This window comes from Haliaeetus albicilla, chromosome 2, assembly GCF_947461875.1.
Source record: "Haliaeetus albicilla chromosome 2, bHalAlb1.1, whole genome shotgun sequence".
Lineage (NCBI taxonomy): Eukaryota > Metazoa > Chordata > Aves > Accipitriformes > Accipitridae > Haliaeetus > Haliaeetus albicilla.
This window is the reverse complement of record NC_091484.1, coordinates 11,137,088-11,164,277: the sequence shown is the minus strand read 5'-3', so window position 1 is coordinate 11,164,277 and position 27,190 is coordinate 11,137,088. Positions and strand designations below refer to the sequence as shown.

The 27,190-nt window shown below is 35.5% G+C and overlaps 2 protein-coding genes across 8 annotated transcripts in view; one reads left to right on the top strand and one right to left on the bottom strand.

Moving 5' to 3' along the window:
* The window catches only part of ZMYND8 (zinc finger MYND-type containing 8), an 82,917-nt gene extending 75,520 nt beyond the window's left edge, over positions 1–7,397 (bottom strand). For 4 of the 6 annotated variants that reach the window (XR_011328652.1, XR_011328653.1, XM_069806031.1 and 1 more), the window contains exons 1-2: positions 7,282–7,395; positions 4,507–4,653 (exon numbers count right to left, since the gene is read on the bottom strand). The gene's annotated coding sequence lies outside the window, so the exon portion shown is untranslated. Of the gene's footprint in view, positions 1–4,506; positions 4,654–7,281 lie in introns of all 6 variants that reach the window. The other 2 variants (XM_069806023.1, XM_069806014.1) reach the window with 2 other exon arrangements.
* Positions 7,398–7,654: 257 nt separating this feature from the next.
* LOC104310988 (translocating chain-associated membrane protein 1-like 1) lies at positions 7,655–25,840 on the top strand. Of its 2 annotated transcripts, none has more exons than XM_069806058.1 (11): positions 7,655–7,900; positions 12,999–13,059; positions 15,504–15,622; positions 16,489–16,605; positions 16,693–16,751; positions 17,548–17,632; positions 17,945–18,015; positions 18,100–18,204; positions 20,342–20,485; positions 21,328–21,488; positions 23,969–25,840. In XM_069806058.1, exons 1-10 carry the CDS (start codon positions 7,769–7,771, stop codon positions 21,476–21,478), a joined length of 1,044 nt encoding a protein of 347 aa, XP_069662159.1. In that variant the 5' UTR covers positions 7,655–7,768; the 3' UTR covers positions 21,479–21,488; positions 23,969–25,840. The 2 variants fall into 2 exon arrangements, with proteins under 2 accessions (XP_069662159.1, XP_069662166.1); XM_069806065.1 differs by lacking the exon at positions 7,655–7,900 and adding an exon at positions 10,216–12,389.
* Positions 25,841–27,190: the final 1,350 nt, after the last annotated feature.

Here is a 27,190-nt window from a genome sequence, read left to right as displayed (position 1 = left end):
AAGCTGAAAAATCCTTGAGTTAGTATAAACACTACTTAGCAACAACTGAAAACATCAGTGTGTTATCAACATTCTTCTCATACTGAACCCAAAACATAGCACTATACCAGCTACTAGGAGGAAAATTAACTCTATCCCAGCCAAAACTAGGACATGGGCTTGAGAGGGATCTGGGATAGAACTAGGACTTGAGTTTCAAGGTCCATTCTGTAACAGGTAACGTATGTTGGTTCTGCATAGTGCTATTATCACTGGAGTGTACAGGCATGCACGCTGTAGGCACGAAAATAATACTGCACCAAGACGGGACAAGGACTTCTTTGGAAATAATGCTGATAGTAGGGAGTTCAGCACTCTAAATAATTCTGGAAACCCTGTCAGCTTGGCTGTGAGTTGTAACAACATAGCTTCACAAACCAGGTTGCATGGTGCTTACTTGTGATACACACAGATTTTGCTGTCAAAGTTCCGATTTAGGTCTTAAGTAACACATTTTTTTGCTCTGTTGAAAGCCCTGCAGACTTTCATAGCCTTCAGTCTGGCAAAGGTAAGCATGTATGACTACTAATAAATGATCACAGCTCATTGTTCTCATTATAGTAGATTTATAAAGGCCTGGCTGAACATCATTGCTGGCTTACCTTCTTTTTTTGTGTAGATTGGATTGCAGTGGAGTTTTTCAAAGACCAGACTGGATGAAGTCACGAGCAACCTGGTCTAACATAACAACTTCATCATGCTTTGAGTAGGAGGTTGGCCTAGAGAATTTTTGAGGCCCCTTTCAGCTTGAATGTTTCTATGATTTGAAAATAGTATATATTTTTGTTTGTCTACTAATGCAGTCTAAAACTTTCTTAAAGTTCAGCTAAAGTAAGCCTGAAACACTTGTGTTTTTTTCTAGCTATGAAGTGAAAGAATAGTTCTAACCTGTGCTTTCATTCTTATTTATGTTTTGGTGGCACTTTTTAGTTATTCAGAAAGAATGTAATACAATAAAGAATTTACTTTATCAGCAGAGTGGGGGGAACATATAGACGAAAATAGTTATTCACAAACTACTACCAATTATTGGATCGTTGTGCAGTCTCCATCTATCATATTGGTAATTACTCCAGACTTTCAACCTGCCTCTAGTACAGATGTACATACTGTATTGGAAGATATACTTATTCTTCCTTTATTAGCCAGTCATTTAAAAATTTGGAAAATAAGTATAAAGTGCAACTTTTTGTTTCTTTGTTTTACTGGTACATTATTAACCCATCAGGAAGGAAAGGGAAATGGTTATGTTGAGGATAGGCTCATACCAATGATAATAAATACTTTTACAAAATAAAATGCATATGTGAAGTGTTTTCTGGAAACATTTTAAGAGAGTTTAGCTTAAATTTTCCCTTAAATCTGCCCCAGACATGGCCAAAAATGTAAAAGCCTGAAAACCTAAGTCACTAATTTATTATCATTATCCAAGCTGTAGAAAAAGCACATATTGCTCTGACAATATAATATTAAATAGAAGTGTTTACATTTTCTAGTTTCTAGAATGTAATTTCTGAGATAACACTTTTTAATATAATACTTTTAATCAGTTGGTGATCCTGAAAGCTGCTCCAGAGATACCAACTCCATTCCAAAAGGGAAATGCATATTACAATAGAAACAACACGTAAGTGCACGAAGATGTATGTGGAAATAGTTGATTAAAGATTTATATTGCATATATCAGTTGATTAAATTATTACCATTTAAATGAGGTAAACATAAATGCTGTAATACAATGCAGGTTTAGTGCCAAGCAGATATATATGAAACGCACTAAACATGAAAACAAGGTTTTACAACTAGTATAAACAAACATACAGGTTTGTGGGGTTTTTTTTAATGTATGTAAAAGTAGATTCTATTCAGACAAGAATTCGACAGTATCTGAGGAATCTACTTACTACATTAAATAGCAAAATCCTTTTAAACTCCATTTTTCTTCAGCTATGTGGACCTCTAAAATACCTTAGAAAGAACAGCCCAACTAATACTAACAAACAGAGGCTTTCAGCATAAATATGAGAAATTTAAGCATTTAGACATCAAACACATCTTAATGCCACTCTACAATAGTAAGATAACATTTTACAGGATTTATAAATAGCAATTTTTGACTGAAAGATTTTACTGAAACTCTAATAAGAATGGCATTTTTCTTGTTACCTGAAAGCTCATTCTAACACTACATCTTTTTAACTGTACAGTCAATATAGTACTAGAAAGTAAATCAGAAAATAATTTTATATCAAGACTATAATATGGGTTTTCTAAATAACCATGCCCCAAACCAGTCATTCTACTTCTAATTCACTACCTCCCCCTTCTAGAAAATATTTCATGCCATGACAAAAAAATTAACTACATTTGATTTTCTAAATACAGTCTTACAAACTAGTTTGTAATCACTTCATCACCTAATAGACACCCTTCAAAACAAAGAAGTGATACTAGACTGCAACCGGATTTTCAGCCTGAAAGGAGGAACCAGTCTCAGAATGAAACAAAAGGTTTCATAAAACCATAGAGATGTAGGAGCTTGTATTCAATGTACGATCTCTTAAGAATGCACTACTACTTTAATGTATGCAGCAGTTGTTCCACCTGCTCTGCAAGTAGAAAATTTATTTGCTTAATAGATTCTAAATAAAAACTGCAATCAGTCACCACAGAAATTGCACATCATTACATAACAGCCAGTAATTGATTACCAGATGCAGCCATTGAACTGGATTTCTACTTTCGTTTTTCACAGAACAGAAAGATAGCTTTTCACTCTTACACGCTACCTAAAGTCTAGTACCTGTTCCTTTCCTGCCTTTCTTAAGGTTCTACAATCATCATTCAATTACATACTATAGTAAAATGACTTCAACTGCTGTTTAATTGTAAAAGGTTTTTTGATGTATGGTTCCCATTGAGAATTTTAATTATAGGGCAGAGGCACAAATCCATACTTGCTTTGCTTCCCCTGTCCCAATTATATGACCTACCCTGTATGTTCTTAACACAGTTTTCTTTTTTTCAGAGATAGTAGAGTGTCAAGTAATAGACAGATTGTTCTCAAACTGTAGCACAGAATCTTCAGAATTCACTATTGTACATTTGATGCTACAAATGTTATCCCCTTTTCGCACAGTTCCATTTTTGTAAAACTGGGAACTTATGCAAAGACCAAATCCCAAGTTTTAATTCTTACAAAATAGAAGCCTGCTTTGTAGTAGTTTATGAAGAGAAAAGAGAAGCAAGAAATACCATACAGAAACATATTAATCATTCATCTAGAGTCCTTTCTGTAAAAATGACTGGACAATATACTTTAGAGGAAAGTCCAAAACTACTTCTTGGTATGAAAAATTATAGTGTGACAGAAAAACTCCCTTCTTAGCTCATCTGATGATTCCTTTATACCCAAATAGACAATGATTAATAGGCTCTTGTAATTTTAATCTCAGTTACTACTGTTTAACTAGATGTTGTTGGGGGGGGGGGTGTGTTTGGGTTGGGTTTTTTTAATATATATTTTGTTGCTACTGGATCTTTTTTTGCTTGTCATTAAATGCCATTTGTTCTGTTGTATTTAAGTTTTGCTTTTAGGTAAAGAATAAGTGAAAACATCTGAAATATGTATCTTGCACTTTGTTTTACTTCATACCTGTCATTATCCTTCTCAAATTAAGGTAGAACCCTTTATGCCCCATAAACTGGAAGTCAATTAGCTTTAGGAAGATTCTGCACAGGCAAAATGCTTAGCATAAAGAGGATGTTTTACAAACATATACACTGGAAACCCCAATCTTTTTGTACTTTGCCTTGTAAAACCTGTGTCTTAAGAACAGACAGACAGCAAAACAGGCTCAAACACCTCAATCCCTCACCCTCAAGTATTCCTGGGCCCAGAACAAATCAAGGAAGATCATCCTCACTTCGGTCACACCCAGGTGATACTTCCTTTACTGTTTGCCATGTGACTGTAGCTGAGGACTGCAGAGAAATCACCTATAGATTCTAACCTGCAAGTCAAGCAGAACACAAAGCAAGAACCTCTGGCAGTTCAAAATTTGCCTGGAAGTTTGCCTGACACTGTCATTCCAATGGCTGTTTGCCCCAATCTGACTTTTATAATGCTTTACTATACACATGTCTTCTGTTTTTCCCAGCTTATCCTTTCCTAAGTTATCTCTCCTCCCCCATCCCAAAGTCCCAAAAGAACACAATGAATGTGTTTCAATGCCATTGCACTGCTTACGGGGTATCGTTCTTCCCCAGGGTGAATCTATCTTATCTACTTGATCCTAAATTCTGTTAGATGGAGTCTCTGTGCTATTCTGCATTCATACAATGTCCAATAAAATAATAAAAAATAAATAATTAAAAAATCCCAATCTTTGATGGTCTTTTAACACACAAAAGGAAATCATATAGCCAATGTATTTGCCTTTTGATTTTTAAACTGTGTTTACTTACCCCAAGACAATGACTGGATCTTTTTTCTTCTCTGAATTTACTCAAATTCGGAATTAGCTTATCTTGTTTAACTGAAGCATAAAATAAAGGAGTCATTCTTAGCTATTTCTGTGTAGTCAAGCAGATCTCTGGTTGCTTCCTACAACTCTGCAAAAGACATTAATTTCATTTTGCTTTTTATACAGAACAACAACAAAACTTAATAGCAGACTAAATATTAAATCCTATGCAGTTGTTTTCAACCTAGGTGGCTAGTGGGACATAATTTTCTAATTTTCTGTTTAATTCCTTGACTAAATACATAACCATGTACATAACCGTAACATGACAAACCAACAGCAAAGTGGAAATCTTTTCTTAACTGGAGGCTATGTTTTTTTGTTTTGTTTACTTTTTTACTAGAAAAAGCAACTATGAAAATAAGAATAGCTATGGTTGCTAAGTTCATTTGTTTAAAGGATAGGACAATGGATATGACATAGTAGGATTTATGAGAAAGGGGACTACATACAACACAGAAACTGTGGAATCAGAGAGAAAAAAAAACCCTTTGTGTCTTTAAACCTGGGATTTAGAGCTTAAATAACAGACACAGAATTATAGACCACACAGGAAAGCAGGTGGCCAGAAAAATAAGTGGGTTGTCCTCATGTAGGTCCATCCAGTTATCTCACTTTCCAAACATTAGATAATCTAAATTCTGAAGAGATACGTGAGAAAATTAAGTGTAAGTAATACAAGTATGGGGTTTCACTGGTCTTTTTTTATACACTTGTACACTGCTTTAAGAAATAGTTTATTTACTTTCCAAAGACATAGTTCAGCACACTAGAGTTTTATCAAAAAATTGTATCATACACATAGTAAGTAAAAGGGGACACTTCACTGCCTTAACATGATGCTGTCATGAGGAGAGGAGGAAAAGCAGAACCTGACCACAGGGTTCTAAAGAGTAAAATTGTGGTCTGCAACATCACACCTTTTTTTTTTCCCTTGCCTCCTACACACAATGTTTTACTGCAAAAATAGGTTCAAGCTTTTTGTTAATTGAAATAGTCAGTTTAGACAACTGTGGTCCTCTCTTGACCATACAGCATCTGTCTATACTAAAAAATTAAGCTAGTATACATAGAAGAGCAGAAGTCACTGGATATCTCTTGAAGCACGCACTTGAACACTAGTTTAATATTACTATAAATTATCGTATTTGATTTTCTCATTGTAACTCATGCTCTAAATCTTCCAAGTCTTGTAGCTAGCAAATCTGCCTCAAGATTAATTTTGCTAAGATAGTGTAATTAATAGATTAATTATGCATCTTAAATTTGAGTAATGTATTAAATCTTACCTTGTCCTAAAGAAAGCATGCATCTATGTAAGCAAGTAACAAATCATATAAGTTATCTGCTCTTAAATTGCTTTAGTTTTGTTTAAAAATAAAAACTCAATGTTACTTGTTTGGAACTTAAGCAAGTATAAGAGCTGAAATTCATGCTGAAAGCAAAATTATCTACAAAGCTACAAATGTAGAAGCTATACAAGTATAGAACAATTCTTAAAGCCCTACAGCCTACTGTAGTAGGCTGATCTTCTAGAGTACTGATCTTCTAGAAAACCATGTTCCCAGACAATGAAAATCTAAACTATCTTGCTCACTCTGATATGGTCCAAAAAGAGTGTTATCAGTTGTATCAGATTAGTATGTTCTGGGTTACAAAATGATGTTCCAAGTTCCTGTTTCTTGTTTCCCATTCCTATTCAGCATTATCTGCCCCTTTTTCTAATGTGTTCCAGGAAGAAATGAAACTGAAACTGTTTTGAATCACAGTTAATTGTGAGTCAGGATTATTTTTATAGCTTTAAGAAACGAAACAAGAAGCAGCAATTATGCTAAACAATTATGAAATTCTTTCAATTTTATTGTTTCTTTTTTTGTAAAAAAAAAAAAGAAACCAGTCATGATTTGTAAACAACTTATTACAAGTAATTAATTTTTAAATCCTCTTTTCAGCTAAGAAAAAGAACATGCATAGCACTTGCTTCCCAAATAGCACATGTGCTCTGCAGCAATTCTTAATTTCAAACATAAAATCCAGTGTCTGAATATATTAGCCTGAAACTCAAAATAAGGGTGGGAAAAGGAGTACAAGCATAGTAGCCAAACTCAGTGACTAAGCAGAACATTTAACAGAAAGCAAATTCAGGCATACTAAAAAACAGTTTCAGTGAGCATTAAATATTTAATAATCAACATGTACCAAAACTACTTTAGAGCTGAACTGTATTTTATGTCATATTTGGCAACTGGATCCAGGTGGATCCTCTCTTCACTGCAATCAGCTGAAGCCACACTCAGTACAGCAGGGGAGACACCCGGCTGCCAGATGGGACCGAATTTTTATTTTCTCTTCCAACCCTGTTCTCTGGGAGGCCATACCACCCTCTGGCCTTCACCCTTTCCTTCGTTGACATTTTTTTGATAAATTGGTATGGTTTCCCCCCGAATTCCAGCTAGATAGCCAAATGTCCACGTTTTTAGGACTGCAAAGCACCCTGAATCCCCTTTCTCTCCATTTTAATGGGAAAAAAAAGGAAAGGGGAGTTTCTCAACAGTTTCTCCCCTTTTGTCTAGCCGCAGGTGAGAGAGCCCGGCTGAACTCTAGAAGGGGATGATGAGGAGCCGCTTCCCCCCACCTAGGCGGGCCGCAGTCCTGGGACACGTGAAGAGAGCAGACCGACTAACGTGCCTCGTAGGCTTTAGGAGAGCGGAGCTACCTGGCCGCCACTGGAGCTGCGGCGAGCATAGCCTACACACAGACCAGACCGGATCGAACGGAACCAAAGACGGGGGCTCCACTGGGCCTCTGCCGGCGACAATCTCCTCAGCGCCCAGCCCGCCTCTGGCACGAACCAAACCCCGCCCACTAAGGTCCGCAGCGGCCGTCAGAGCGAGCCCCACCCACCCGCGTATGGGATTGGCAGGAACCGTGTCACTCAGCTCGGACTCCCTCTCCCGCCGCAAGTGCCCAACTGCCTTCGAAGCACCGCCTCCTTAGAAACAGCTCTTCCAGACCGCCTAACGATTAGGTACCAGGACTGCCAATCATAAGCGCTCTTAAGTTTGACTGGCTGGAACTCGAAAGAGGGTGGGCCTTTTAGGGCCGGTGGTGTTTACCGTGCGTGAGGTAGCGGTTGTTGGGGTGCAGGGAGAGGTACCGCTCCTCTCGGTGGGGCTGCCCGGGCCTGGGAGCTGTCAACCGCCATGAGGTTCCGCAGGAAAATCAGGAGCCCGGCGGTGCTAAGCCATGAGTTCATCATTCAGAACCATGCTGATGCTGCATCCTTCCTGGTGATGGCCTTCTTGCTGGGGCTCATAGTGGAGGCACTGGGCAAGGTGAGGGGACCGGTGGTTGCCGAGTGGAGCAGCACCTGATCCTGCTGTGGGGCAGCTGCGGCGCCCTCGGCTTCCCGCTCTGGAGCTTCCCCAGGACGTCCCTCCGTTCGCTTCAGCCTCGCTGCCAAGCAGCTCTGCTCTACCCCCTCCGGCTCGGTCTGCCTTTTCCCTTCTTCTTTGCAGGGTTATGTCCTCGTTTCTTCTCTGCCCCGAGGTGACACTGTGCTCGGGCACCCTCCTCTCCATGTCTCGGCTGCCTTCCGCGTGCACCAAGTTTCGTTTCTTTTCTGTCCTGCCCCAGCTCACGTACTCCCCAGTGCCTTCTCTACTGAGTTGTCTTTGCCAGCTCCCGCTCTCACTATGCAACCCCCTCTTAGCATCTTCTGTCAGATTGCTGCCCTTTTCTTTTCTGGTCCGGTTTTCCTTCATCTCTGCATATGTTTCATTCCTAGCACCCTCCCATAAGGTCCCTTTTACTCAGTTCCAGTCTCCTGAGTTAAAAAGCTCCTCAGGCCCCCCTTGCTCAAAGCAGAGTCGTTTTATGTCTCTGTTGTGCCTATTTACACCCCCCCCCCCCCGGTTCAAAAGTCCAAGTGGTAAAGCAGTTAGGAACACTTATAAAGAGGGTTTCAGTCTCTCATGATTTGAGCATGCTTAACTAGATGGTAGTTAAAAACTGCTGGTCGCCCTTTTGCACCACTGCTCAGTCCATTGCTGTCATTGGCTCAGCTCCCTAGCGATGGATAATCTGAAGAAAAATGTGGGATTAGACAGTCTCAGCCCAACTTCTGAATTCCTCTTTGCCTTTGTATTTGAAAGTTATTATAAAGCTTATTTCCATGTGCAAGCTGCTTATTAGTTTCTAGGGTGATGGATTAGGTATCTCTCTTGGGCAACTTTTCCCCACTTTTGGGACAAAAGCCTTGTGTGTGTCTGTGTTGCTACATGAATATTTTATGTTGGCGTAGAGTATGGGATAAGGCTTGGTGAATAGAGTTTAAATTCTGGATACACAACTTAAATACTTTCCTGAACTATTATTGTTATTACAACTTAAATACTTTACGGAAATATTAACGTTTCCCATCAGTTGGATAACATTAAAAATCTGATCATTTTAAATTAAAAGTATTGTTAAATTCTGAGATAAAATACTTACATGTAGATGTTCTGCAGTGTTGGGGTTTTGGGGGGCTTTTTTTTTTTGTATATGTCTTGATCCACTTCTGAAAACATTAAGGATACTGGACAGAAATAAAGTAGAGAAAGCAGTTGTGATGGTCAGATAATTTCCTTCTAAATGGTGGACAAATGCAGTGTTGAGGTATAATAAGTTGTGTCATCTATGGAGGAGTATGTCATAAAGTTAATATATTAAATGCGGAACTCAGTTTTGGGATTAAAATAATAGCTAGGAGCTTGACAACTCAGGTGATGAAGGCTTTAAGAAGGAAAGTAAATGTCTGCACCTGGGATTAAGTAAACCCTGTTTGGGATCCCAAATGGAACTTTTAATGTATCTTTATATATGGTACTTTTAAAAAGATACTGCTCTGTGTCCTTTTGCTGTTAAAAAAAATTATGTTTTCTGGAGTTCCGTCTCTGAATTCCATTTGTCTTAACTCAGGCTTTCTATACACCATAGAAGTTGTATTTCTGTAACTCTGCAGGTATTGGAAAGGACTGTGCAGCTCCCCTGGGGTGAGCTTTATTCTTTTGATTAAGGTGATTTCATTTAGAGGAAAAAGAGTGAGTTAGTTACACCCAAGGATAATTAGCAAATTATCTCATTTCTAGTCAGCATAATTCTAAAAGTTCAAATGCAGACTAGATTCTAGTGTAGTTTGTGATAGGCTTTTATTGTGCTTGTTTGAATATATACTATATATACTATTATACTTCTTATTGTATAATTTAAACATCAGCATCTCCTTTTTGATGCAAAAGTTACTTTTCTGATTGAGACACCTTTGCATTTATTATGCAGAGGAACAGTGGTGCAATGTAACAGGTTAGACCTCTGTATTACGCCTCTGCCTCATTCACTGCAGAAACCATACCAGTTATTTGAATGAAATCTATATTTCTGTTGTTCACTGTCTAGGTCTTACACCACTTTTATAATGGGTAATCCAGTCTGCCAAACAAACAAAAATACTGATGTTTTTCCAGTAAATTTTGGTGACATTTATCATGATTCTATATTGAGTGCTTCATAAGTGTTACTGAACTTGTCTACACAGCTGTTATGTCTATTTTCTTTTGGTCTTGATTTCCTTTCTGTATTAAGTTATTTTTAGGTTTTAAGTTTGAAGCACTGAAGGGCAGCTTTTTGTTGTTGTTGTTAAATCAGTGCTTTTCACAGCATTTTATGCTTACTGTAACTTCAGATGCATCCATCAATGGCAGATTTCCTAATCTAGCCCATGGTACTGTAGGTTATACACTAATAAGCTAAAGAATGTGTAAATGAAACTTTTCAGTTCACTACCTATTGAATGATTTGCTTGGGCTTACATAGTACTATAGTAAACACAGGGTTTTCTTTTCTAGGTGGCATGGCATTCAATTGCCCATATCCATGAGACCATCCAAAAAACAAGAAGTATGTTAAAATTATGTAAGGTTGTTTATGCACCTTAATTGTACTTTCCCATACCTTAACTTTGCTGATTATTATGAGGTCTATAGATGCGTGTAGGGAGATTCACTCTGATTATAACATACTGAAAAGTGGCAGTTAAATTTTAGTGTGTTAACTGTTATTTTCTTTCTTCTTCCTTATCTGAGAATATTTGTAGTGTTTTAGGTGCCCAATCCTACTCCTTTTCTTGACAACAAAGTGGGCCTTCGTCGTCTAAAGAAACCTTTGTTTTAGTCTTTGTGGTTCTCTTTAAGCTTCTAGTATCATCTTGGAGTGTTTCATATGATTTCTTTCTTTCTAGAACAATTTACATCACCTTTGTATCTGTGGCTATCTTGCCACAGAATACCACTTAATGGGGCTCCCATACTTCCAGCAGAGGGAAATGCTTGTAGTATTACATTGTATGCTTCATGGACAAACAGAAAACCTAACTTGCTGGGCTCTAGCAAAGATTCTTACCACACTCTTTTCCCAAAGAGCACAAAAATAAGCACTTATTCTCAGGAAAACTCCCTAATGAAGGGGTCTGCTTGAAGCTACATGGTGCTGCCTGAATGCCCTTCTACAAGGGAGACTGTTGCTGTGGGTCCTGAGTGATGACTTACTGAAAGCAAGCATGTTTGTTTTAGTTAGGTGCTGATGACATCCATACCTATGTAACTATGTGTATTTTTCCCTGTCTCTCCACGAGCAGTTGGCAATGAATTTTTCGCACTCTCATTCCACGAACACTTTAAGTTGGCATTGATGCTCTGGCTGCTTATTCTCCCCATCAAGGACACAAAAGAAATTCTGTAGCTGAGCAGTGCAGCATATTAGGAAACTTATCTGTGTTAAGATTAATAGGGTTTTCTCTTCCTTCCTGTTTTGCTGGATCAGTTTTAACTTGTATAATTTTCCTGTCCAATTCACCACACCACTGCTTTTGATGGCACGAGTGTGGGACAGAGACAAGAAGCAACTAGCAGTAAAGAGAAAGGCAGGATTGCTCCTTTTGATGTTAGTGCTGGCTTACAAAAGGTTAAATTGTTTGTAGAATTGCAGTGTCTGAAAGTCAATTTTGTATGTCAGAAAAATTGGAACTTTCATTTTCCTTAATGAGACTTCCTCTTAAAAGCACTCCAGTATTATGACTCCTCTACTGCTTAATTTCACAGGTGCACTGCTAGTGTACTTAAGCGATTTGCCTTCTCCCTTTTCTTGCTACAGAGGATCTTCTTTTGCATTGTTGTGCCTCTTGCTTATTTTGTAGCTGGATAAATTAGTGCTTGTTTTATTTAGCCCCAAATGTTGTTAGTTACACTTCCAGAAATTAGATGGTGTGACATCTGAGGAAAACAGCTTTCGTTTTTTTAGTTTATATTTATTTGTTTTAAGTCATATCTGTGAAGATCAGTTTAAGAGAAAGCACAAAAGATACAAGAATGTATTGTTACATCAGCCTTCAGATTATGCCTGTTGTACTTGTCTGATTTATGAACTAGATAACTGAGTGCTTGCAAACATAATAAATGTACTTGCTATTGGCAGTGTAGGATGTAATTCCATGTTGCATTTTTTCTGCAGTAAAGAAACCAGTTTTGTTGTTGGTTTTTTTTTTTCCCTTCCACTTATATCCCTTTGTTGTAACTGAAAGAGTGGTAAGCTATATCAGCATAACTGTTTGTTTTTGAAGTTGTGCAAACCAGATGATGAAATGTTTTCAAGTAAACTAAGCAAACATATTTACCTCTTACCACTCGGCTGTAGGGTCATACAGTAATCCACATTATAAACAGTTCCATTGTTACAGCTAAGGGCTAAATATACTGCAACATGGGAATGGGAAGGCATTTTGAAGAGGTAGGGATGGCTGAAAGTGTTGGGGGCTTTTTGTTTGGTTGTTTTTTAAATAAACTATTTTTGCCACTGGAGAAAAAGTAACAATAGAAGTATACCATTGGTTACTTTGATTGTACTGTAATTTTTAGAAAATGCTTGATTTATCATACAAGAAATTGGTGGATCTTATCATTCTACTATGATGTTTTGAATACTCTATTTACTTATATGGACACTTAACCAGAATGTCACTTTTTTTAATACCTTGCAAAGTTAGGTGAAACTTTCCATCTGATTTAATCTAGAGAGTCTTTTAACTTTTGAAATAAATGAAAACCATTTACACTTCTAAACACACTAAAATGTTATTTAGTAGAGTTAGTGAGTAATTTGATCCTTAACTAAAAGGACATAATTCAAGTCCTGACCCTATGCAGCAAATGTTAAAGGATTTGCAACAAGGTGAGCCTCCACATTTGTGGGAGATGAATAACACTTTCAGGACCTCTTTGATTTAAATCATGTGTGGGAGAACATTTGTTGATGGCATAATCTCCTAGTTTTGGGTGTTTATAGTCTAGCTTTTTTGAAAAATCTGATAATTTTTCCTTGTTTCTTTTTGAATTTCAGGCCCCAGCCAGGAGCATCATCATCTTTATTGCTCTGCAGTACAATGTCACCTATACCGTTGGTGAGATTAAATCGAATCTATTTCTTTTTCTTGTAATGTAAGAGCTCAACAATTAAAAATTTCTCTTTTTTTTCCCCTCAAGATTTCAATTCACTTCACTTTTATAATGTAGTAGAACTCTCATATTTGTCTGTCTGCTTTTGGATTTACTAATACTGTATTCACTGACTTTCTAGTGTTTTCTCTGTTGCTTGTGAATAATACTGGGTTATTTTTCCTGTAGTTAACACTGCTACTTACTTGCATTTTGATGTGAGAAGCATGCATTCTTTCCAGTTTTTGATACAAGCAACAGGAGTTATCAAGTAACAGAATATTTTGGTAATCTTCTATGTATCTGTTGCTTATTCATGATTTCTTGTATGTCATTAGTAATAGATTTGCGGTTTATATTTCAAAAATATCATATTATTATTCTCAAGTAACTGATGTTGCTGATTCAGTCATGCTTTTAAATAACAAAGAGAGACAGTACTGATTCTTTTTTTTTTTCCCAAAAAAAGATTTACTTTTTTTAATCTTTTGTACCTGCTGCACTATATACAGGAGTGGTAAGCAGCTAATGGAATTTCCTTATTTGATAACTTAATTTGATAACTTTCAGTTCTTTCCAGGAATTAACCTGCACATTGTCTTGGAAAAAATAGGTACTGTGGTAGAATTATTCCAGATGGGGAACTATGGTCCAGAGAAATTAGCAAAAATCTAGGACTTTCGTTCTAATCTTGACTTCCAAACTTCAGACCTCAATGCTATGACCGTTTGAAATAATGTAGCACTGACTGCATTTAGTATGTTCAAAATAGTGCATTGATCAACATTGCAGTAATGAATATATATTATTTTTTGCAAATGTTTTCTGAGATGATTTATGTTGAACACTTGAGGTGTACACAGTCAGTGGGCTTCTGTTTTACTGATATTTGAGCAGCATCAAGTAGAAATCTCCTGTAGCAGAGACAAAAGTAAAATCCATGTGTCAGTTACCAAGATGCCTGTGATGTGACTTCTTCATAGTGTTTGGTGCATGAATATGTGTGTATGTATGTGTGTATATATATATACATACAATGGAATGAACAAGGTATAGCTTCCCTTAGTTTTAATAGGAGGTGTGGATGAGTTCTGCACAAGCAATTTTGAGGTCTCGACTCTGGCCCTCTGAAAACAATGAATATATTACTAGTGAAGGTCCATTTTGGGGGGAAAAAAAAAAAGTGCTAGGAACTAGGCAGATAGAGCATTTGCTATGCGATTACTTGTTCATTGATTATATCACAAGCTGCTTTCAAACATGGAAGTAGGACATGTGACACTTAGAGTTACATGGATGTCCTGTGCATTAGGACCTTAAGGTACCATTCATGTTACAGGAAGCAGTAATTGCTCCCTTGACACCTTCTACCCTAGTTTCCTTTAGGAAAAAAAAAAGTTGTTTGATGTCTATTTCTGCTGTTTTGGATTTGGAAAACACAAAGTTTTTGACAAAGGGTAGAAGTCTTAAAGATAACAGAATTCCTTGATATTTATGAAAAGTGGTGGCTGTATAGATGAGACATCCAAATTACTGCCCCCTCTTAAGTGAAAGCAGAAGAATATAAATGTTAGACATGCTAGCCTGTAAATCAGGATGTGTGGCTCTTGATGAGTTGCCGTACAAGTTCTTTCTTTTCCATTGCAGTCTCAGATGCATAAAGAAAAGCAAGGTGGTTGTAATGGGTCTTTGTGGGCCAAAGGAGAGACATTCCTACAAAATAAGGCTTCCTTAGGTCTACTGCTCCTGATACATGCTTTTTAAATTTAATTTCATTTATAAGTTCTCCCACACTTAAACATGGTAAATACAAACATTTGAAGTACTTTTTTAACAGTGTGAATGTTCTCTTTTTTTTTTTTTTAGCAATTTTGTTTTTGATTTATAGGAATGTATTACAAATCCTGGGGAAGTTGTTACTTGCTGATGTGTTGAACTACTAGGGTTCCTTGCTATATAGTTTCTTTTTTCCTACATATAGTCATGCTGCTTATGATGGAATTTCATTTGGGCTTTACCAAAGTATAGAGGAAAGGGTGTTGGTGTGTCTGCGGTGTTGTTTGTTTTGTGGGGATTTTTGGGTTTTTTTTTTGATGGCCTAGATGAAAGAAATGGATTGAAGCTACTGTTCAGTGTATACTGTTCTCAATACTTTGTTCTAGGCTTAGAACTGTGTCATTGTATCAAAGGAAAAGAAGTTTCAAGTTATCTAATAGGGCATAAAAAGTGATTTTAAAAAACGTAAAACTTATAACTAGTATCCTGTATCAATTTAACATAACTTGCAAGAACAATGGTCACTGCTGCCCTTTTTCAGTTGCACAGAGTACTCCTTCGTAAGAATGTAAAAATACACACTTCGGGGTTTTTTGTTGTTTTTGTTTTTTGTTTTTTTGTGTTTTTTTTTTAGATGACAACAGCGAGCAGTTTCATTTTTATGACTATGGTCCAAAAGACTTTGCCACAATCTTCTTCTACATGCTTGTAGCTATTAATCTGCATGCTGTAATCCAGGAGTACGTATTAGATGTAAGTTTATTACTGGGATATAACTTATTTTATAAACATGTTATTTTTAGCCATCAGCTGCTGAGAGTTTTTCTTCAAGTTAAGTGTAAGCTGTGGTACAAGGAATGGTTTAGCATTGAGAAGCCCTGTTGTGATCAATCCTTTTGTTCTTTGACAAAAATGTGACTAGACCTTGGTTTAGTGGTGGACTTGGTAGTGTTAGGTTAATGGTTGGACTCTATGATCTTAAGGGTCTTTTCCAACCTGAATGATTCTATAATATTTTTATGGTGATATTTCCTCAATTTATTAATGGTATAAACCACTGAATCTTTCTTTCAATCAATTTAACTTATATTTTTCTGTAAAAACAGACATTAAATGTTCATGCCCTACCAGAAATATCTGTGAATGAGGTCTGCTGCATTAGATTCATAAGCTATATTCAGAAGATCAAAAATGAAAATTACTACAGTGATGGATTTCTGTTTGTCAGCTGAGCTTCACCTTAAAGAGGGAGCTCAAACTTCATTGTGTGCTCTTTTATACCAGTTGCAAAGTAAACTGAATTTGTTAAAGCCATTGTGAAGACCACCTATTATTGAAGGGTCTTAGAATGTCTTCACAAATAGGGCATCTAAGCCACAGAAGCTCAAATGGGTTTTGAGTGTACAAAGAGATTTGATAGTGGCAAGTCTTACTGAAGCTAATTGTCATACAAAGTGCTGATCAAGGTCTTAAATAGTGGGAGCTATGTATTTTGATTGAGGAATGGGAGATTTGGGAAGAAAAAAAAAATAGAAAAAATAATTCAGGAGTGAACGCTAACTCCCAAATAGTTTTCTTGTTTTAGAAATTACATTTATTGATCTGCTTTTTGTTTCTAGAAAATTAATAGACGCCTGCATTTGTCAAAAACAAAGCACAGCAAATTCAATGAATCAGGACAGCTAGCGTTTTTCTACTTGTTTTCATTTATATGGGGAGCAGGTATTTTGAATGAAGTAAGTAACAGTCTATTTGCTGTTTTTACTTAAAAAATAGACTTCAAGTATTAAGAAGGTCCTTAAATCAATGGCCTTTTTCTTTAGGAAGAATTCATGATGAACCCAACCTCACTCTGGAAAGATTATCCCCATTCTCGTATGCTGTAAGTGTTCTATTTTCAATTTGAAAAAATCTGGTACTTCACTGAATAGTTATCCACCCCAAATTTTAGGGAACCACTAATAAGGTAGTGACATTGGTACCTTGTAAGAATGGCAACTAGATGAAAATACTTTCTTCAGTTTGAAAACTGCCAGCTGTTTTATCCAAAGGTAGTTTTTGATGAATTTAACATCTGTCCAAGAGATACTTACATGTGTTCTTAGCTTTCTTTAACTTAACTATGGTAGCTGAGTTAAAGTGAAAGTGTTTTCAAGATAGGATATATAATAGGACTGCTGAACTCTTTCACACTAAAGAAGCATGTTTGTCAGAGACTGAATTTTCAAATTAGAGGGGATTTATAGCTTGATTTTTTTTTTTTTTTTTTTTTTTTTAAATTAAGATGACTTACGAAATTGTGGGTTTTATCTGCCCATCCCCCCGGCCTCCATTTTTCTCTGGTGAGAGTATGATAAAGGGAAGGGGGATAATACGCATATTTTAGGAAGGGAGTTCCACTGCTCATGAGATGAACTGTTTCGGTGTGTTGGGTTTTTTGTTGTTTTTTCTTTCCTACTGTCTCAAAAGGCAATTCAGAACTTGCTATCAAGAAGATTATGGATGCTAATTCAAAAAACTCACCACAGAGTTGTTTTGTGTTTGAGGTTTGTGTGATTATGGAATCATAAACTATAATGAGTCAGAATTAATTTAAGATAATGAAATAAAATCTTCTATCTCATGTTGAAAGCTTAAACTCATCACCTTGTGTCTTCTTAACCTGAATTATTGTTTAGTTTTCAGGTAAAATTCTTCTATATTTGCCAGATAGCCTATTGGCTTCACGCACTGCTGGAGCTATACTTCCAAAGGATCCAAAAGGTATGGAGAGAAGTTGTCAATACAGTTAATTAAATACATATTCTTTCCAATTATTCATATTAATATTTTAGCTACATAAATATCTACATATTCTTTTTTGTATATTAAGTTATTTATATACTATTTCTATATTAATTGCTTGCATTTCCTATCTAATTTAGTCCAGGTGGTCTGTAGTTTTTGATTCAGATACTCTTTTCAGAAATTTGTACAGTAGTGTGAAAAATAACCAAACCTGATAAATTGTATTATTTTTCTTCAGAAAACATAGTTAAACTGTAACAGCATTTATTATAATTTCTCTAATTTTAGGAAGATATTCCAAGGCAGCTATGTTATATTTGCCTTTACATTGCTCATATCTCTGGTGCCTATATATTAAAGTAAGTATTTGCATGCCCATTTTGAATAGATAGATGTATTTTCTTCATAATTTCATTAAAATTCCTAACTTTTCTGTTTTATAGTTTGCAGCGTTTGGGGCTAATTCTGATGGTACCTCACTATTTAGTGGAACTCATTTTTCATGCCTCACGTCTTTTCTACTTCAGTGATGAAAACAATCAAAAAGGGTAAATCTTGCATTTGTTAATTAAAAGGCAGAACTTTGCTTAATAATTGCATATAAATGGATTTGCATGTATGTAAAGGTACTCAGGTAGCAAATATCACTTGTTCAATGTCCAGTATTACCTGCTTTGACTCCACAAGCAAGTTATTGTCATTACATAGAGTCAAGGAAGCAAACACACCAGTTCATGATCATCATCATAAGGTTTTGCTGAGGCTTTTGCTGAAGTCCCATCTCAGATATCTATGTATTGGCTTCTGATTCTGTAAATTGCTGTTTGCTTAAATGTTCATAAACTTTGTATGTAGGAACATCCGTTTTTAAAAACGGTTAATCAAAGAAGTAATAAAAGCAGCATTCCCTATAAGTTCTTGCAGGTCTCTCTCGTTTTGTTAAGGTGAGAAAGGGAGGTAACTATACAACAGAGAAGGTAATGTCTCAAAACGTGTAGTTGATGTCTTGAATTATACATCTCTTGATTAAGATTCTCAAGTATTCTGAGAATTAATGGGTATAAAAGTAATGCATTTGAGAATGAAGGAGATGGGGAACTGAGATATTTTAACTGAGGCATGCTAGGAAGGATTGGATACATTTCACCATTTGAATGTGAAGACTTTTGGAGGTTCCAGTTTGAATAAAGCAGCCTTGTCTCATTTATGTGTTCTTGTCTCTTATTCTTTCTTCCTTTTCTGAGCGACTGCCCAACTGGAAGATATTATCACGAAAGCCTTGCTTTCTTTCATGCAGTCCCTTATTTATAGGTAGCCTCCCTTGAGGCGGTATAATACTGCTGCTCTTTCTGATCTTTTCACAAGGTTCGTTTGTGGTGCTCCTTTAAGCTAATGTTTTAAATAGGTATACTGAATGTTCTTTGCAAAAAATCAATGTTTACTGATGCAAATAGTGAAAGTACAAGACGGTTTATCTTTCACTTGTATGTCATACTTCATTGTGAGGTTTTTGGAACTATGAGATTATCTGCTTTTCATTATATGCCATCCAAAACCATGAAGGTTAAATATACTGATTAGGAGAACATATTTTCTTGTCTTATGAAGATTCTAATGATCAGATAAGCAACTATGTCTGTCTTTGGCTGGAAATCAGTTATCCCATGTGCAACATTACCACAGTTTAAATAACTGGAAATGGAAATTGGTTTTCATAGCTGATGAATTGCAGAAGTATTTGGGGCATTTTATTTCTATTATAACTTGTAGCACTTATAATGTGAACTGTAGAAACAACACAATGTCAAATACTAGGTATTTTTCCTAGCTTAGAATTTATTGTTTCTTCTTACAGTTTCACATCCAGACATTGTAGCTTTCTTCACACCCTTCTCCAAAAAAAGATTTTGAGAAGAGTTGCTTTTTAAGCAGTCTTGTTTATACTGTGAGAGATTTAAAGTATGTTTTCTTTATGTTTGAAATCAGTTGAACGAGCTGGATTTTTTTTTTTTTTTAGTGGAAATTTTTGAAAGATTTTTTTTTCACATTGGTAGTGTCTCTTTTAATCCATTCATCAGTCACAGGATATGAAGTCTTTTTCCTATAGAAATGTTTACGTAATGGCAGTAATAATTAATTTAGAAAATTGATATTATTGTCAGCTTAATAAAACTGTTCATCAGGGTTTTTTTCCACATCCTGTAGTAAAAACTTCTAGATGCTGAAAATTTGCAGGATGGCACTCTGTTATCTATAAAGTGAAATAATTGTCACTTGTTACTTATTAGCTATCTGATTACCTTTTTGTCCTATAAACATCTGGCTGTTAAAAATTGCATATATTGTCTTGACCTTCCAACTGTTTAATAAATGTATATTATACCTTTAGCATCAGCTTTCTGGCTTTATAGCATCACCATTACTTATAAATGGCTTACAGCATGAATGCCAGCTTGAGATGCATCTTTTTACTTCATTGTACTTTCTAGTCAAAAGATTGTGTAATGAGGCAGGACTGAATGTTTGCCGATGACCAAGTTTTTCTGTAATTATTGGTCCCCTCCGTGGACATTTCCCTATTGTTGCTGAGAGAATTTTAATGAAAAGTTCTTTGTATGTTTGACTTTATTGAAAAGAAATGGACTAAAAGGGGAAAGCACATTAATTTCATTATTTTGTTTTCAGATTTACCATTTGGGCTCTACTTTTCGTAATGGTGCGTCTTTTGACCCTAACTTTATCTGTCCTCACATTTGGATTTGGTCTGGCAAGAGCAGAGAATCCAGGTTTTTCCATAGCAGATGGAAACTTCAATGTACTCCCTGTGAGGTATAACAAGGCTAGTAGACATTCATGCTTGTATAATGTGGCATTTCAAAATATCCTTTAATAAAACAATCCAGAATGATAATGTGTTTTGAAGAATTTCCCTGGGTGCTGCTTTTCTCTTATTTTTAAGGGAAGGGAAATATTGTTCTCTTTTCTATCTTCTTTTCACAAAGGTAGTAGAATAGGATTTATGGGAAATAGAAAAACAAGAAAGAAAAAAGAAACTTTTTAAATTAATTGTTGATAATCATCCAAAAAGCCTGGAATAATCATCTCGTTAAACTTTTTTTTTTTCACCTATGTCTATACTGGACATAGTATCATTTGGTGATATTAATACCCATAATTTTTTAACTATTTGTTTGGTGCCTTCCTAAAATATTGTTTTGTATATCTTTTACTCTTGCTTGTTAATTTTAAAATATTATTACTGTTGTGGCATGAGCTCATCACTTTAACATTCACCCTTATAACTTAATGCCTGTAATCAAGTGTGTGGGAAGGATTTTGAATCTACATGATTTTTCATTTATAGATTGCTTGGCAGAAGAGGCCTCAGTGACACAATTTCCTATTGGCCATTGAAAGCTATGGTCATAACTCCTTGATAAACCTGTTTGCTTCTAGCAGTATACTTAGATACGATTTCCATTCACTTCTTGTGTGACACACCTTGACTTGGGTAAAGCCTTCTGATACGTCTGGTTTCCTATGGTAGGAAGATTTTACTTGTTTTGATAGCAGACTTCTAGAGAAAAAATAAAATAGGTACAGATTTGCAGTCTATTAATGGTTAACTGAAACTTTTATCTAACTGTCTCCAAAATCTCAAATCTTATTAGGATTGGCTGCCTGGGTGCTGTTTGTCTAACACAGGCCTGGATGATGTGGAAATTTATAAATTTTCAGCTGAAGAAATGGAGAGAGCATGTTAAGAACCAGATTCCAAAGAGAAAAATAACTAACACGAAGAACAAACGAACGAAAAAGTAACCAAATAGAGGTCAGTGGTGTAATATTTTTTTTCAGTTATTTCTAGGCCAAATGCTTTTATACCAGATGTATCAGCTTATATCATTCCTTTCTGTAAAAGAGCAAAAACATCTGTCTCCTGACATGCAGAGAATATAGATAGTATTACACCTCCTTCAAACATCACGGAATGTTCTTCTCTAATTCCATATTGCTAACAGGACAGCACACAGAGTGCTAACTGTATGAAGTGTTAGCCCTGGGTAATTTTCAGGATTATTCACTGAACTCTGTGTTAATCTAAATGCAAGGAATATTTCATGAAACTGGGCTTAATGATTCCAGGCTTTTCTTTCAGTTTTAAATCAGTCTTTTACAATACTGGTAAAAATTTTTTTGATTTAACATCATTAAAAAAAAAAAGTACCATCCAAAATTCCTACTGTATTTTTTAAGTTCTGCTTTTATTATGTTTCAAACCATTAAAATTATGTTTGTTCTTCTATATAAAGACACATCACGTAACAAACATCAAACCCACTGGAAAAGAACTCCAAAGGAACATCATAGTAGCTGGCAAAAGACAACTAATGGAGAAGGGCTTTTAATTAAATGACGTTGTATAATTTCCAAATTCCAATGTTATATCAATTTTAAGTGAGTTAAATAGGAGTTATGAAGATTTGGTAGAGTGAAATTTCATATTCTTGTTAGCATGCATATATATATATATATATATGTATATATAAAAAACACTCAATAGGGTTACGTATGAAACACTGGGAATCACTTCTGAGATTTGGGTAGAGCTTTGAAAAATGGAGTTACTTGGGAATTTTACCACAGGCTGGCTCTCTTTCTGAAGTTGATCTTTATGTATTAGTTCCTACTAAGAGGGGTTGAAGCTCTTCGCATTCAGAGATTACTAGCTGAGTCAGCATTGGCTGAAACCAGTTGGAAGATTCTAGGCCATTAGGGTGCTCATGACATTGTTTTTCTTTAGCATTCCAGAGCAGCCTTTCTGTTTTGAATGTAACTGTAGATGCCTTTTTTCTTTTTTTCTTTCTCTAGTCTTGCAGATCCTTCTCTCCTTTCCAGATGAATAACTTCATTGCTTTTCTGTGTTGTTTTATGAAATTAGCACAATTCTTTAGTTCCCAAGATGATTACAGTTTAGAGTAGCAAAAGTGACACTGTGTTTGACTTCATGTTTGCTTCAATTGAGTATAACAAAGAATAGCACAGGCATTATACCTCTCTGACTGCATATGTGGAAAGATGTACATTGTTTATCAGTTTATCTTATTTCTAATTGCAAAAGTATTCACACTTGTAGAAATATTCTGAAGGGGAGCTTGGGTTCTACTGAAGCCAGTAGTTTAGTTGCAGGCATTAGCTGTAAGTCATTTCTTTAGTCTACTTGAAGGTAAATAGAATCCTTTTGTCCTCCAGCTCTTAAGATGAAATTCAGACTTGTTTGCAGTTAATGTGTCTTTACAGTGGTAGGCATAATTTGCATAGGATCCCAACAGTATAGGAAAAGAATATATATTTGAGGTTGTTAGGTGTGGAGAGCTGTGTAGCCAAAATAATCTAGATTATGCCATTTATACTATAAATGCCAGATTTAATTGGCAAAAGAAGGACTAGAAGTGTACAGTAAATCCTTCATATGTTGCTTTGTTCCATCTATCCTATTGCAGCTTCTCTTCATGCTGTGGCCTGAGCTTCTTAAGCTAATGACAGACAAAGTTAGTAAGTGTGAAATGGCAGACTGTCTAGGATAGCACATGCCATACTGGTGTAATACAATGCTTTAAAATAGGAAAAAAAAATCCTAAGGAATCAGTAAAAGTTATTTAAGAAATAATGAACAACTAAACTAAGATCCTGGTTAAAGAGTAAGGGGAGAGACTAACTACCACCTAGCTCAAAAAATGTCTGATAGGAGACACCACAGAGTTCTAAAATCTTAAGTTTTGAGCAGGTAAATAGCAAACTACTCTTTGCTGTTTCTCATAATATATGAATAGACAATTTTAATGTAGTAGCATATTTAAAACTAACACAAGAGAGAGATAAAATACAGAGAAATAATTTCTGCAAAAGTATGGATTGAGATTTAATCCCTGGGGTTCAGTCTGTCAGTGGCTAATAAAACAACGGTCTAAAGGCAAGTTAGACCTTAGGAAATCACTAAGGTTCCCCTAGAACCTGAAAGAAATTATGTTGGTAGGACAACTCTGTATTTGCCCCATTTTTAATACTACTCATGAAGCATTGTTCATTCCTGGAGATAGGAGGCTAGACTTAGAAGCAACTTTTGTCTGATTCCTGCTCATATCAACTTTGTGTAGTCAAAGTTCTTAAACATTTTATGTACTTGACTCCAAGTTAATTTCAACTGAAGCAAATGCTTAAGCTGCCCCCCCCCGCCCCGGTCTACTTTCTATATGTTTTAAAGTGAAGCAAAATTGTGTTTGTTTACTATACTTTAATTTAAAATTACAGCTACCTTTGTCAATGGAGCAGCAAAATCAGAATGCGGAGCATCGCCAAGAATAAGAAAATCAAAACCAGTATGAGAATACAAGCTAGTATCAGAAGACAACATTTGACAGAAGACTGTGACTTAAAAAACTGACACTACAAAGCTATTATTTGGATGTCTTATTATTTCAATAGACACTATCAGGTTATATTTTTAAAGTGTTTTTGTTAATAACCCTACATTTATGACAAGATCGTCTTTGATCTACCTTAACCTGGTAGTCATCTTAGCTTTAATAATGAAAACACATTAATTGGTTTGAACTTTTGGTTCTGTGATCAGAAGTTATTACATTTCTGTAATTTTTGCATTACAGGTGCTTCAGAAGAATAAGTTATCTGTCTATTCATTTGTGTTTACAAAATCAAAATTCTGTACCAAAAAGATCTTATCATGTCTGTGTTTCCTCCACTCTTCCCTCCCCAAGACTTTTTTCTTTATTCATCTTACATGGAGTAAGAGGTATATCTGAAGTAGCCTGGTAAAAAAGCAAAAATTGTTCTATACCTGACTTCTCTTTAAAAATTACAGATTTAGAGAGAGGGCAAATTCTGACAGGACATCACTAGTCATCTTTCAGTATAAAGGTGAGACTAATGTTTAGTAAAGATGCAAATTGTGTGCCTCAGGAAAAACGCTAGACTGCCTGTTGGGTTTTGCAGTGGATTGTACTGTCTTGTATGGGGCAGGGGGAATAAAAATAGCTGATTAATGTGTTATAGTCTTAGCCCTTGTGAAATAAAAGACAAAACTTCCAGATATTTCTAAAGAGCCAGTATTTCATGCTTGCAGTCATGTGCCAGACTTTTTTTTTTTCCCTCAACTGTTTTTTTTTCCTTTGATTTATAACTGGAAGGTCTTAAACTTCTGACTACTCAGAAGGTGTTCAAGGGAGGTGCTCAAACGATACTGCAATGAATGTTCCACCAAGCATAACCCTTTGTCTTTCTTTCTTGACCTGTAGATAATAATTTATTTTAGTCTGACTCAAGGGTTTTATGTCTATGAAGGTATTAATTTGCTCCTTATGTGAACACTTTATCTGGATATGATTTTAATATTAATATGATTATATTATAAAAAGATTAATGGTATTTTTGTAAGTAACCCTCATAGATCTGAGGCTGGTATCTCAATGTTGGATAAGTTTCATTAACTCACTTTCTTATTTACCATAACTTTCTCTCTGCAAATAGATTGTAGGAATATTACATTACTTCACTTAAGCCTGTGAATTTCTACTGAAAATGTTTACCATGGAACTAGAATACATTTGCTAATATTTTTAATAAATTTTTAAAATAATGAATGCCTTGTTCAATAGAAGTATCATCTTCTGAGCAGTTTTGGTGAGATTTGCTTAGCCTTCAAGTATTTCTTGGCATGCTGCTCACAAGATAAGGTTTTCTTTGATGTATGCTGCAACTGTAAGCTTATAGTCTCTGTAGATTTCAATTTGTGCACACCTAATTTACCACGCTTTCAAAAGTGAATCCAGACAGTGGTTTAGGTGCCACTATCCACTTCTAGGCACATAAAACTAGACAACTTTGAACTTTAAAATTTTTTTTTTCTTTCAGTATTATCAGAAAGTATGTTCCTAATACTGCCACTTGAATAAATTGATTACACTCTTAAATGTTCTTATTGCATGACACTCATGATGGCCATTTCAAAGAAGCTTGAATTTTTTCTTTAAAGATAGTTTATTTAAATTATTGTTTTAGAAATACAAATACAATGCAAGTATATGTATAGCTACTATTGTATTCCATGTATGCATATATTTGATGTAAGAATCTCCTCCTTACAACATGATTGATTTTTTTTTTTTTTTAATTAAAAATCACTGTCTACATATTAAATATTTGGATACATACTTACAGTAACACCAAATGCATTAAATGAATTCTAGGCTTCTTATTGTGAAGATGTTTCAAAAAACTGTTTGCAACAAAAAGTCTGTTTTAATTTATTTAAAGCACTGTTCTTGCAAATTTCACAGTGAAATTACAGATATAAAGATAGTTCCACTGAATTTAGAAATAAAGAAAATGAGCAGGTTGGTGTAACAACTAGTTCATTAACAAAAAAAAGCAAGTGTATATGCTTTTAGAAGTAAACTGAATTAAGGCAGTGATTCTTATGATTTTTGTTTGTTTTTCATTGGCTTGCTAATAGAGAATATGTGAAAGCTGAAATGTGAAGTGGTGGTTAAATCAGATGAAGATGATTTGTTTAAATGGTTTTTTTCTGGCTGAGTGGGAATGAGGAGTCAGAACAGTAGAACTCAGGTGAAAAAGGAGTATTTGCTTAGATGTATTTTAAGCAACTTCTTTCTTTTTTAAATTTACAAGTCTAAGACATTTCTGAGCTTATCTTGGCAATTACTTTTAAAAATCCTTTTATACTGTTTAATTGAAAATTTGTTGGTTTGTTCCATGGTTAGAAAACACTGCCACGTTCAGGGTTTGTTCTATGTGTTAAGCACAATATTTTATAGGGAAGGTATGAGACGTAGGTAATCAACTATGAATTCCCAAGTGCTTGACAATTTCTTTTGAGTTGCAGCTTTCAAAAACATTGCCAGAAATGTCTAATGTCTTTGAAATTGCTTATCTTTAACCAAATACTTAAACCAATTCCAAACCCCTTGTGTCACAGCAAGATCTGAGGTAAATCCAGGCATCTTGTTATGGAGTCAATAAACCAAAAGGCACAGTAGAATTTTCATATAGAAGTGCTTAGCTGAATGAGACCAAATTAAGGCCAAATCTAAGCCAAGGGTAACGAGAGTACTGCAAAATCATGTTTATGTCACAGAGTATCTTCCAAAGTCTTAGAAACACAGGTGCTAAGTGCCATGAAACAGACAAGTCAGCCTATGCTTGAGGTCTAGGATAAAGACTGCAGCATGTTAGGGTTGTTTTTGGTGGGGTTTGTTTTGTGGATTGTTGTTGGTGGTTGGAATTTTTTCTTTTTTTGTTATTTAAATATAGCTTAGTTTTTTGAGAACTAAGCTGGTTGTATTTTAAACTTTTTTTCAATATTATGAATATCACAGAGTAACAATCAAATTAGACACCGATTTCTTCCTGTTTCAACCATGTAGCCTTTGCTGAACTTGCATAAAATCTGTCAGCACAGATGTTGAGGCATGTTCCCTAGTAATGTAATATTGT

What these genes read in the sequence shown, in the direction of transcription:
- LOC104310988 (XM_069806058.1), top strand. Translation starts at nt 7,769, where the DNA reads ATGAGGTTCCGCAGGAAAATCAGGAGCCCGGCGGTGCTAAGCCATGAG. An exon ending in ACTTCCAAAGGATCCAAAAG is followed by an intron (nt 17,633 to 17,944) that starts GTATGGAGAGAA and finishes CTCTAATTTTAG; the next exon opens with GAAGATATTCCAAGGCAGCT. An exon ending in TTCAATGTACTCCCTGTGAG is followed by an intron (nt 20,486 to 21,327) that starts GTATAACAAGGC and finishes AAATCTTATTAG; the next exon opens with GATTGGCTGCCTGGGTGCTG.